This window comes from Stegastes partitus, unplaced genomic scaffold (genome assembly GCF_000690725.1).
Source record: "Stegastes partitus isolate 25-593 unplaced genomic scaffold, Stegastes_partitus-1.0.2 Scaffold178, whole genome shotgun sequence".
Taxonomy (NCBI): domain Eukaryota; kingdom Metazoa; phylum Chordata; class Actinopteri; family Pomacentridae; genus Stegastes; species Stegastes partitus.
The window spans coordinates 20,849-33,052 of NW_007577909.1; the positions used below are offsets into that span (position 1 = coordinate 20,849).

The window sequence follows — 12,204 nt, forward strand, 5'->3', positions numbered from 1 at the left end:
GATTCATTCCTGGAGCAATGTTTTGGTAAATTATCAAATGTAAACCATGTGTCACATTAACACATTCATTTAATACTGAGAACAATGGATTTTATGCTCTAGCAGGCTTTTATTTGTATTTTTTATATTCATTTTGTCTTGTAAATTTGTATTTTATAGAATATTTTAACATTTTAAGCTTGACATTTAAATGAGTATTAGTTATTAGTTAAATTTGCAGAGAAAAAATGTGATCCTAATATTTAATTTAGTCAGGTAAATGTGCATATTGTATAATATTGTAGGATTTTAACCTATTTATTTAATCTTAGTCTCGTTCTTCTAATGGAAATCACTTTGGCTCAGTGGCAGTTGTTTAAAATGTGCTATAATCTTTATGTTTTGACTTTATCCTACTGGTGTTATGCTGCCTTCTGTGTATCCTGATTATGGGTGTCTTTCAAAGCACTTTGCTTTTCAAAGTGCTGTCTGACTAAATATATTTTTATATTACAATTATGCTAATTTTAAAATAATAAAATGTCACAGTTCTTTGGGAGCAGTCTTTTCCACCAACCATATATCTATAGAATTACTCAAAACCATATTTAAAGGAGCCTTATCAAAAATGTTTGCGTATTGTAATTAATTTAATGTTTAGGGTTTTTTTGGGCTGACACTGATATCAGTTATTAATAATCAAGAAGGTGGACAACCAATATTTAGAGCTGACAAACAGCTCAATTTGCAATAAAAATCAAAGTCCTGGTGTCCAAATTTAGAATAACATGCAAGACAAAACTGTCACAAAGTCTTCAGTGTGTTTTGTGGCATTGAATGATATTTTCTGCAGAACTCACAGTTTATATACTGTTTTAGTTTTTATGTGTTTATCTCATAAAGAACATCTACAGGCTGAGGAGTGTCTCCTGATCTGCTCTTCACTGCCATCTAGTGGTAGCAGCACGTTTTTATCGTTGAAGCATTAAATGCTACATGAAAGCGTCGCGTTTCATCCCAAAGAGAACAGCTTTGTGTTTCATCTGTCCTGGATCTAGTGTGGATTCACTCTTGAAAGTCTCTCTGGGGAAAAAACGCGATAAAACAAATCAGCATTCTGATCAGTGAGCACGACGCGGGAAGTTTAGCGACGGCACACGTTTGATTTTAAATTAGCTGATTGAATTGTTCTGTGTTCGCTTCAGCAAAGCACTAAACTAAAGAAATATATTTAATACAACAGAAATACATTTTAAATGTCACACAGAAATAACAATAAAATAACGTTTTTTATGGAAATTAAATGTAAAAAAAAAAAAAACACGCTTAAATGGCGAGCTATCTAGCTTCAGTAACGCACCCTCAAGATACTTAGAAGATGTTTTATTTTTATTCCCCAGTTTTTAAAATTTGATTTCTATTTAATATTTGATGAAAAAAGTGAGCTTGGATGAAAATATGCTGCAATATTTTCAGAGTATTTCGTCATGTCTTCACTCGCCTCTTTCTAAACATATAAACTAGGTAGAAGGTTGGATTTTATTCTATGTTACAGTTTTCTTGTACGCTTTCAAAGATGTATTTATTTATTTAAATCGTAATTATTTTATGCTGTAGCTCCACTGTTTTCGGCTAGTTTAATCCAGTACAGTAACTAAAAGGCTGTGTGATGTGTATTTAATACTCTCACTGTGTGCGTTGGGTCAGCTGACACACGCGACTCTATAGAAACCTGCAACAATGCTCAACATTACTTACACCAGTTTTTTAGATTGACATAGATGGAGCTAACCCAAATTCATGATCTTATAATCCAACTGTTCAGCAGTCGGCTAAAAAAAAAAAATAGAAAGGGGGACACATGGTTGGGTGGATGATGACGTCATTGACGAGACCTCCTCTGATTGGCTGGTTCGGATCAGCAGCACGTTTTGACAGACAAACAGCCTCTGGTGTGTTGCCAAATTAAATAAACACAGTTTCTTGAAGCAGATTAACATGTGAACGATGATAAGACCCATGTCGTGTGCTGCTTGTTGGCACCGATTATTATTTTAGCATGTCACAAACTATTGGACCAAATCGTTGTTTATGTTAAAAAGTCATGAGCTTCATTACAGGAGATCATCTGAATGGTTGTGTGTCTGCAGGTTTCTTGTTAGAACGCTGTGCCGGCCTGATTACCGCCGACACATCTACCTGTGTAATCAGTTTTTGGGGCATCCAAAAATATTCCCCAGTGTGAGTCCCCAGAGAAGCAACTGTGAAAAACACCACCGTAGGCAGCAACAAAATCACGCCGCAGCCATTAAAAAAAAAAAACCTTTCCCAGTTTGCATTTAAGCAAAAATGAAATCCTGCAATCACCGAGCAGAAATGCTTCTTTGTACGCTTTTCTGTTTTCTTTTAGCTAAATGTCAACGCAAGACTCCAGCATCCGCCGAGAAGCCTTTTGAGATCAGCACAGAGCCTCGCCTCAGCCTCCCCGCGTCTCTATCTCTAAACCGTTGACCTTACAAATGAGCATGCTGCATCATTGTGAGAATTGGTGTTTCTGGGCGGTGCAAAGTGGAGTAGAGCACATCAGAGTGCAGGATATCTGAGAACAGCAGAGCACAGAGAGGCAGGCACATCCGCCGCTGGAGGGATCAAATCTGTACCATCTGACGCTCAAGGATTTATGGGTTTAGTCAAAATTGCTTTTCCCACTGTGGAGATTAAGCACCGTAGGATGTTTTCCACTCAGGCCGTAGAATAGCAGAGTGTAGCTGCTGCTGCTGTTGCTGTGTTTCCCTCCCTCTCACCGGCTCCGGCGCAGGAGAAGGGAATGTCTGAGGACGGCAGAGTGCTCCAAACCCCGGAGGGGAGTCGATTCTGATTGACAGCGGAGGTCCGTCCTCTAGGGAATGTGAACCATGCAGGTGGATGCGGCTCTTGTGCTCTTCTGTGTTTGGCTCGCCGGTGCAGCTGGGAAGATGGTCCAGTCGAGAGGCTACAAGCTGGAGACCTACAAACAAAGCAGGTAACGCCGACAAAGTCCTGAATGTGAGGTGTGTGACGTGACAGACCCCGGTGTGCGTGTTTTTGTAGTTTGATCAGGATGTGAATTAGACAATTTTATGCAAAAAATAAAATGTGCACATGTGTAGAAGTTTCCCTCAGGAACTTCTTTATGTGGCGGTGGAGGTGCTTTAAGGTACACTCAGTGTTGTCCAGTGTTTCCTGTGTCACCTGTGCTGCTCCCTCCCCCTCTGGAAGCTGACTTTTCAGACAGCAGATTGGAGAGCAGAGAGAGAGAGAGAGAGAGAGAGGGAGACCTAAATCCCCACATCTATTTATGTTCTGCTGCTGAATGCCGTGTTCTCTTGCCCCACAACCGCTCGCAGGCCGGTTAATGACCGTTTTCCCTCCCGGCAACAGTTGTAGTCAATGTCATTTCCAGGTGATTATTTAGGCTAATTGCTGCCTCGTTAATGCGTCCATTGGATTAAATGTTTGTTCAGTCAGGACTGAACCAGATCTGGGATTCATTAAAGCGTCCTCATCTGTGCACATTATGGATTGAAGTGACACCAGATGTGTTTTAAGTAGAGAGGTCTGCGCTCGCCTGCTGACGTGTGGTTGAAGAAATGCGACATTCACACCACCAAGCACAACAATGACAACACATCATGAGATCTGACAGCAGAGCATCTCTTTATTGCTGTCAGATGTTTAATGAGCTTCTGCAAGATTGTCTAAACTAATCATTTTCCTACAAAGCAGAGCTGCATGAGCCATTATTTTCACATTTAATTAAGGTGCTGCACATTTTCTTTGTGTCCAACAACACTTTGTTGTTTAATGATGCAGCAGATATTTTCATTTTCAGAAGCTGGAATCCATATTTGTTGGCATTTTTGTTTAAACAATGAATTGTGGAAATAGCCGCGTATTTTCTTCTGTCACTCATGCACCAAATTACTCACTATTCCAGCTCTGGTGGGAGTATTTGATGTTTCATCCCTGCTGTTGAATGCGGTATGCAGAGATGCAGTGTTGGAGTGAAGTCAAACGTGACTTCTGTGAAACAAAGCGTCAGAATTTTATGTTTTTTTTTTTCTGAATTAGTTCCAGTGGAGGCAGGTTGGGATCGATGGTGTTGAAGTTGTGGAATCACTTAATTATGCTCGTCAGAGTTCTGTCAGGTGTTGGAACGCTGGAAATTCACAGAAGAGCTGTCAGATGAAAAGGAACGTTGGAGTTAGTTACCAGCGTGCTTACAAGTCAAAATGTTTTTCACCTGTTGAGAACAATCAGCTGTTTCTTCACTGGGTTATCATTTGTTCTACTGAGCGTTAATTGGGCTCATCTCAGGATTTGAAAGTGTTCAGGATGCTTGTTTTGTGCGATCATCACACTGACACCGAGAAATATTCACTTTGCTGTGACTTCAGGTGGAGAAAAGCAGCTGGAACGAGTGTTTTTGGTTTGAAAAATGGTGCACATTATTAACCGATTATGACAATAGGTGCTGATTAACTCTGTCAGTTAATTAAAAAAGCATTGACCTCAAGTCCAAAGTTAAAGGAACTAATGGAGGCTCGACTGAGAGAAATCCACATTTGCTCTGCCTATCACACGACAAAGTTCCCCCATAAGTGACCGGCGTAGATTGGATTCTTCTCCAGCTTGTATTCATACAAAAATTCTCTTGTTGAAACATCAGCGCCGCGTCCAATCGTCGCCTCCAGCCTCGAGTGAGAAGCTGTCTCTGGTGAAGATGATAAGATTTTTTTTATTTTTTTATTTTCCTCCCAAGCAGGCAAAGTGCAGCACTGTACGCCTCATAATGCTATCAGCGCTGAATGATTTGCATCCTCTTAATATATTCAACAAACCCTGTCAAATCATAATCCCCCTGCCTTTAGATACACTATCACTCTTCATGCTATAACTGCTGTTATTTATAGATCACAGGCGACGTGAGGCAGCAATCTGCTCACTATTAGCATTCTCACAAACACGGCCGGTCCTCGTGTGAGAAAACTGCACGAGTCGGGTCTCGCCGAACCAACAGTGCAGTTCACAAAGCTCTCCTTTCACATCTAAACAATCCTCCATGAAATTACAGTCATTTAACGTGATCATCCGAGCCGCAAGGTGATTAAGACCGTCGTTAAGTACGCGAGGAGCACAATCGTAATCATCTGTGGCAAATCTGCAAAAGGCAGAAAGCACAAGTGGCTCAACAGCGCTGTGTAATCTTCGAATGCCAGCGCCGTCTCCTTATCAAGCCTCCCTGTTTGTTGTGTTTTCCTTTCCTGCCCTCCCACAACTAGTTAAAAGTCCTCTCACATCACTCTTCTCTCCGCTGACATGCACCAGTGTGTGAATACAAATCAAATGTAAATCTCTTATTCCTCTTCCAGCAAAAGCCAAAACAATCTCAAACGCTTATGCAGGAATCGAACTCTTCCTCTCCCCCCGTGCTCCTCATCACTCCAGTCCTCGTCTCTTGAGTGTGAAATTGCAGAAGCGTCTGGGCGCTGCTGGCGTGGGTTCGTGGGAGTTTTTGTCACTTGTTTCGCTCGCTGCCTTGAGGAGGAAGAGCGCAGAGGGGAGGATTTGTGTAGGACAGAGGAGTCCCACATAAGAGAAACATCTGAGGAGAAAAACCCTCACGAGGTTCAGGGGATAATGCGGAGTGGTGGCGGGCTGGTTCTGGTGGCAGAGAGGCCCGTTTTGATAAGGAGAAGTGAATCATCTCAGAGTGTAGTAGCTGTGTGTTTAGTTAACGCTTCGCTGAGAGCAAAATGATCGTGTTTCTTTATCGCATGGAATTTAGAAGAAAACTGTATGAAAAGCACCAAAAAGCCAAATTAAACCGTCAGTCAGAGCGAGAGGCGGCTAACCTTGACTAAAACTATTCATTACAGATGGTGAGCGTTGAATGGAAAGCAAACAGAGCTCGGTTTGTTTTCAGTTTGATCCGAATCATTCCTGCAGTAAAATAAGACTGGAAGCACTTAAAATGAAGACGTTTCTATTTGTTGGTTTGTCAGCTTTAAACCTCTTTCTCTCCTCGCTGACTTCCTCCTGACGCTCCCGGCCAGCGTACACGTTATTGTGTCCACGGTGACCTCGGCAGAAATGTGGCCCATTAACCCGGATGCGGCCCCTGCAGCCGTGCGAGCGTGCCGGCCCTCGGCTGCAGAAAACAATGTGGGTGTAGCGGTGCAGAGCAGACAGGCAGTCTGCTGTGTGGCGGAGGCAGGCAGGCAGGCAGGGGATTGGAGAGGCATTTCTGCCAAGAGGATTAGGAACCAGCTGCTGGGTAGATGCAGACGAGTGGCGCCCGTTGCCCCTCTGAACACTGCACCCAGAGAAACCCTCTCCTCACTGTTTCATTTTGCCCTCGCTGTGGGTTTTTTTCCTTTTCTTTTTTTTTTTTTATTGTATTCGTGCAGCCCCCTTCATCTCACCGCTCTTCTTCTGTGGTGTTTCCTTAATGCATGTCGGTGGTTGTCACGGGGATTTGGCTCTGTCTGTCACAGCATGCTCTACTCTATTAATCCATTTTAGGGTTTTTGGAATTCATCATTTTCTCCCTCGCTCTCTCTTTCTCTCTGCTGGTGGCCTGGAAATGCTGCCGGAGACACAACCACAGCAGCTCCTCTGGAAATGTGACACCAGAACAGAGCTCTGAATTAAACGTGACGAGGGAATGCCCTTTTGATCTTTAGTGTAATTTGCGGATAAAATGCGCGTGATGCAAGCGGATGTACTAGAAAGTGGGAAGGATCGGCTGCAGCTCAAACTAATGCAGAGTTTAGCGTCGAGATGACATGAATATTAGTAATATTTCAAAATAAAAGCTGCTACTACGGATTATTTTAGTCGTTTTGTGTATAAAATGACAGGAAACAGAGGACGACGCCTGTTTGGGTTTCACAGAGCTGATAGCAGCACATTTATATTTCATGTTTTGTCTCATAAAATATTAAAACCCTTTTCAGTTTAGGATAATCACAGAGAAAAGTAGTAACCTGAAACTTTTGAGAACCTGCAACAAACACCTCCTCTGTAAAAATGCAAGATAAGAAGTTCAGAGGGAAGTTTTGGTGCCACATTTTGCTCAGAGAATAAACCAGGAGTAGTGAATATAAAGGAGCAAATGCTAACATCAGTGGCTAACAGAATAGCTGTAAAGATACAGTCCGTAAAATAAGTAAGAATAAAACTAGAATAGAAGCGATACTGCAGACGATACTGAAATGTTGGGTGTTAAATTATGTAGTAAATATAAAGAGCATAAGAAGTTTAAGTTACTGTAGTTATTATAGTAAAAGAACAAGAAGATAGATCAGATAATTAGTAGGGTATAAGCAGGTTACAAAAATAAATAAAATCGAAAAAACTGAAATGGGACTGATAATAATAATAAAAGAAAAAACTGTATGAAAAATATATGTCTCCCTATATGTCGATCAATTCCGTCATTTCAGCTCCAGTAAACATGCAGCAGGTCACATAAGGTTTTTTGTTTCTGCATTTCAAAAGTAGGACAGGAAAACAAAACCAGAGTAAAACCTGCTTGTATAATGATGCGCTGTGTGCTGCCAGATGTTCTTAAGATTCTCTTAATTAACAGGTCGCGGAGAGACACCAGGATGGACGGGGCAGGAGGAGGAGGAGGAGGAGCAGGAGGAGGCCACAAATCTGGGAGGCAAGTTTTTAAAAGCTTAAGTTAAAACTTCCAAAATCAAGGCACATCCAACTCTTTGTGCCGTGTGTCTTAGTCACGTGTTGTTGTCTTCCAGCCCCATTTACAAACGAAGTCCAGACATGACGAAGTCCCCGATGACCAAATCCGAGCAGCTCCTGAGAATAGACGACCACGACTTCACCATGAGGCCAGCGTTCGGAGGTGAGATCTGAACCAAGTGTAGGAGATCGTTTAAGCTGGAAAAGATCTGCATCGTGCTCAAAGACCCAAACCGTCTCTGTAATGATCCAGCTGATGGTTCCACCTGCTGTCACGTCCATAACCAGCAGAACAGCAGGTTCTGACTTGTGCCAGTTTTCTTTCAGGTCCTCCGATTCCAGTTGGAGTAGACGTTCAGGTGGAAAGTCTGGACACCATCTCCGAGGTTGATATGGTGAGTGTGAAACAGCTCTGTTTGAGAACCGTGTATCACAGGCTGCCAGACAGGAAAGAGGCTGGAGTTGGAAACAATTGTAAGGCCACTTTTCACTGCTTTCTTTTTCTACTTGACTGAGAAGGATATGTTGTGTTTTTGTACTTCTCATGTGGTCAAATCAGTGAATATTTGACAAAAACAGAAACTAGTTTTTGTATCAGAACTCTATTTTAAACTCTCAGATTTATCTTGTGAGCCTCTGTTGGGACACTCTGGACTTCACTTCCTGTATATTGTATTTAAAACAATCTCCTCTTGGGCGTCGGTGCATCATTATTAATAATGAAATAGCATCGTGTGTGTGTCCTTTTTCTTCCACAGAGGAGTTTTAAAAGCTAGATCAGGGGTGTCCAATCCTGGTCCTGGAGGGCCACAGTCCTGCATGTTTTAGATGTGTCCATCTTCCAACAACCTGATTCAAATGATCAGGATGGTTATCAGGCTTCTGCAGAGCTTGATGATGAGCTGATCATTTGAATCAGGTTGTTGGAAGAGCGAAACATCTAAAACATGCAGGACTGTGGCCCTCCAGGACCAGGATTGGACACCCCTGTGCTAGATTCACCTTGTAATGGATCATTTCTACGTTGCTCCACTTCTGTACAACGCTCTAGTTTCCCTTTACTTCCTCCTCAGGACTTCACCATGACGCTGTACCTGCGTCACTACTGGAAGGACGAGCGGCTGTCGTTCCCGAGCACCAACAACCAGAGCATGACCTTCGACAGCCGCCTGGTGAAGAAGATCTGGGTTCCCGACATGTTCTTCGTCCACTCCAAGCGCTCCTTCATCCACGACACCACCACGGACAACGTCATGCTGAGGGTTTACCCCGACGGCAACGTGCTCTACAGCCTCAGGTGAGCAACCTCCACACAGAAGAACAACCGACTCACGCCGAGATACCCGCTGCCTTGTTTATTCTGTTTTCTTTTATAATCCCTAAAAATGCACAAGTAAGCATTTTATATATTAATGCGGCAGTAAAAAAAAAGAAGTCGGGGGTTTGTAATGAAAAATTAATCGAAAAACATCACAGCAGAAAAAAAAAGAGAAGAAGTTTAATCCAACAGAGACAGGAAGAGCAGAAAACAAACGCAGCGCTCGAAAAGACCACGCAGCAGAAAGTCATTTACAAAGTTCTGAAAAGGTCACCGCTGATTTGTTGTGTCGAGTTTCGCAGCAGGTCCACGAGCGTTTCGGTAATTATAATCAGAGCAGCTCGGCTATTCAGTGGAAAATGTTAGATGGCTGTTTGGACTTTTTAGCCTTGGCTTTAATAAGGAAAGTAACCAGTTTGTGTTTGTAGTGACAACATGGCACCTGATTAAAAAAGAAAAGGTGGAACGGTGCTGAAGGGAGACAACAAAAGGGCTGCTGGAGGAGCACAATCATGGGCTGAGCACTCCGAGATGGCAAATAGCTCAAACAACAGGGCATCCCGGCGGCGCATATGCCTCCCCATCAAGCACCGAGTCGGTGTTGTGTTGCTCTGCTGAAGTAGCCGATGTACCCGACAGAAAATTGAGCCCCTACCCTTCAATCTTCTTTCCTCTGAGATGTCGAATTGCAGTGGATGTTATGGCTGTGTTTTTTCCTGCAGAGTCACGGTCACCGCCATGTGCAACATGGACCTCAGCCGCTTCCCTCTGGACACCCAGACCTGCTCGCTGGAGATTGAAAGCTGTGAGTGGATTTATCAGGATGTGGACAAACATGTCTGTCAGGCATCTGTTTTGTTCCCCCTCTGTGTGAACATCCATCTGTCATCTACCCAACACATAAAAAAACCCTGTATATTAATAATAAGCAGCTAATGAACTTGGCTGTAAAATAAAATTGTGTACCGTAATGACCGGACGATTGAGCCACCTGAATATAAGCCACACCCACTACCTTTAAACAGGAAACCAGGTGTGTTCATATCCAGGCTGCAGGTGTCTCTAAGCTGCAGGTGTCCACGTTGGAACATGAGATATTTACACAGAAAGATGTTTTAACCTTTAATTAAATGCGTAGCGGTAACATCCACAGATACGTACCGTAGAGGCTTTTTTCTGAACACTTCCTGTAACACGGCTGGTTAAGGAAATAAAACTCCAGCAGCTACCAGGAAAAGTCACTGATGGCTATCTTCATCTTCCTCCTGCACTAAAACCACTAAAGTCGTCTTCTTCAGTGTCTTCAGGAGCTGAACAGCCTCAGAATCACTTCATCACTTCCTCAGTCTCTCTGTCGTCGTCGCTCTCAGCCTCACTTTGGTCTCGAGACAAACTCGTAAAACTCGTTAAAATCCATAAATTAGCCGCATCATTACGTCACGACAGGGCGGGTTATCTGTGCCGCCGTGTTCGTGGTTCCCAGAAGATGGATTCTAGTGTTTAGTGGAGCTTTAAGAGCAGCCCTTATGCTGCTCATTACCATCTCAGACACTTCACACCAGCTTTCTTCTTGCACCCTCCTGAGGCCGCCGTGCCAACTTTGCACGCCAGATATCTCTTGAAATCTCAGATACATCCTGCCATTAAAGTTTTTGAGCTTATTCGTGCTTCAAAGAGAGCGCTGCTGTATTTTTAAGACTCCTTCCCCCTCACCAGCCTTCCTACAGCTCCATCACCGCCGAGGCTCTCAGACTAAGGTGTGTACGTGAGCATCACAGCCTCTAGGGACTGCTATTTGGGATTTACTGTTGAAGTTTTGTCATTTTTTTTCATCTTCCTCGTCGCACATTTTGTTCGCATTAACATGCAGCATTGTTTCGCTCTAAATCTGTCCTGATCTGGTTTGTTGCTTGATGTACCTGCTTCCAAATGTTTTCCCTCCAGATGCGTACACGGATGACGATCTGATGCTGTACTGGAAGAAAGGCAACGAGTCCCTGAACACAGATGACAGAATATCTCTGTCCCAGTTCCTCATCCAGAAATTTCACACCACCACCAAGCTGGCTTTCTACAGCAGCACAGGTACAGCGATCCACGACACGGCAGCCTCGAACACACCGAGCAGACTCGTGTGAATGAGCCAGATGTGAGCGTCACGCGTGTACAATCAGATCACAAATGAATCACAACTTCAGTAAATCTCATTTTACTTGGTCGGCTGTTTATAAATAAGTGTCACATCTTCCTTACATGAGGTGTCCCTTTAATGTACTAATACCTAATCCTCACTGCAGGACCAAGTGAGTCCTGCCAACCACTTGTATGCTGTTGGAAAGCCGCTGTGAAAGCCTCCTTACAACCACATGTCACTTCCCAGCTCACAAGAGCAACCTGCAGCATAAAAGGATTCTGCGTCCTATCTTTCTCTGCCAGAGCGGCGGAGGAACCTCTGCTTCAAGTGTTGATACGGCGTATCAGCAGCCAGCACATGACAATGTGTGTATAACGGTGACATTTCTTGTTCCTAGGCTGGTACAATCGCTTGTACATCCACTTCACCCTGCGGCGCCACATCTTCTTCTTCCTGCTGCAGACGTACTTCCCCGCCACGCTGATGGTCATGCTGTCCTGGGTGTCCTTCTGGATCGACCGCAGGGCCGTCCCCGCCAGGGTACCGCTCGGTAGGACAGGCCGCCCCTCCTGTTGGATGACCTTTAATTTGGCACCACTGTAGGATGATTTTGTTAAAGGAACGAAGGATGAGGAAAGCAATGAGACAGTTTGTTGTCTGTCTTTGGGTTTTGAAGTGCTGGTGTAATTTTAAAAAAAGCCTTTTTTATTGGCTTGTAATCCATTAAAATGACGTAAAGAGGTCAGGGCACTCTGTAGCATCGACACCAATCATTTAAAACATTAACTCCACCTGCTTAATAATATATAGGCCCCTTCATGAAGCTCTGACCTGTTGGGCCGTGGACACAGAATCTGTGGAGGTGTCCTGTGGTGACTGGAATCTTTTGGCTCTGTTGGGTTTGACTCTGAGATTATATCGCTGGACGAATAATTCATAGGTTGGTTTTAATAATTGTAATTAATGCAATCACTTGCTTTGGTGTGGAAATAAGTATATCTTATTTTCCAACACTAAAACCCTACAG

At 43.4% G+C, this 12,204-nt stretch overlaps 1 protein-coding gene across 1 annotated transcript in view; it reads left to right on the forward strand.

Moving 5' to 3' along the window:
* Positions 1-2,894: 2,894 nt before the first annotated feature.
* LOC103355980 (gamma-aminobutyric acid receptor subunit rho-1-like) overlaps positions 2,895-12,204 on the forward strand; it is a 14,963-nt gene continuing 5,653 nt past the window's right edge. Inside the window, exons 1-8 of the mRNA XM_008279976.1 lie at positions 2,895-3,001; positions 7,613-7,687; positions 7,782-7,888; positions 8,053-8,120; positions 8,799-9,022; positions 9,766-9,848; positions 10,988-11,128; positions 11,575-11,727. Coding sequence (XP_008278198.1) covers positions 2,895-3,001; positions 7,613-7,687; positions 7,782-7,888; positions 8,053-8,120; positions 8,799-9,022; positions 9,766-9,848; positions 10,988-11,128; positions 11,575-11,727 — 958 coding nt within the window. The remainder of the gene's footprint in view (positions 3,002-7,612; positions 7,688-7,781; positions 7,889-8,052; positions 8,121-8,798; positions 9,023-9,765; positions 9,849-10,987; positions 11,129-11,574; positions 11,728-12,204) is intronic.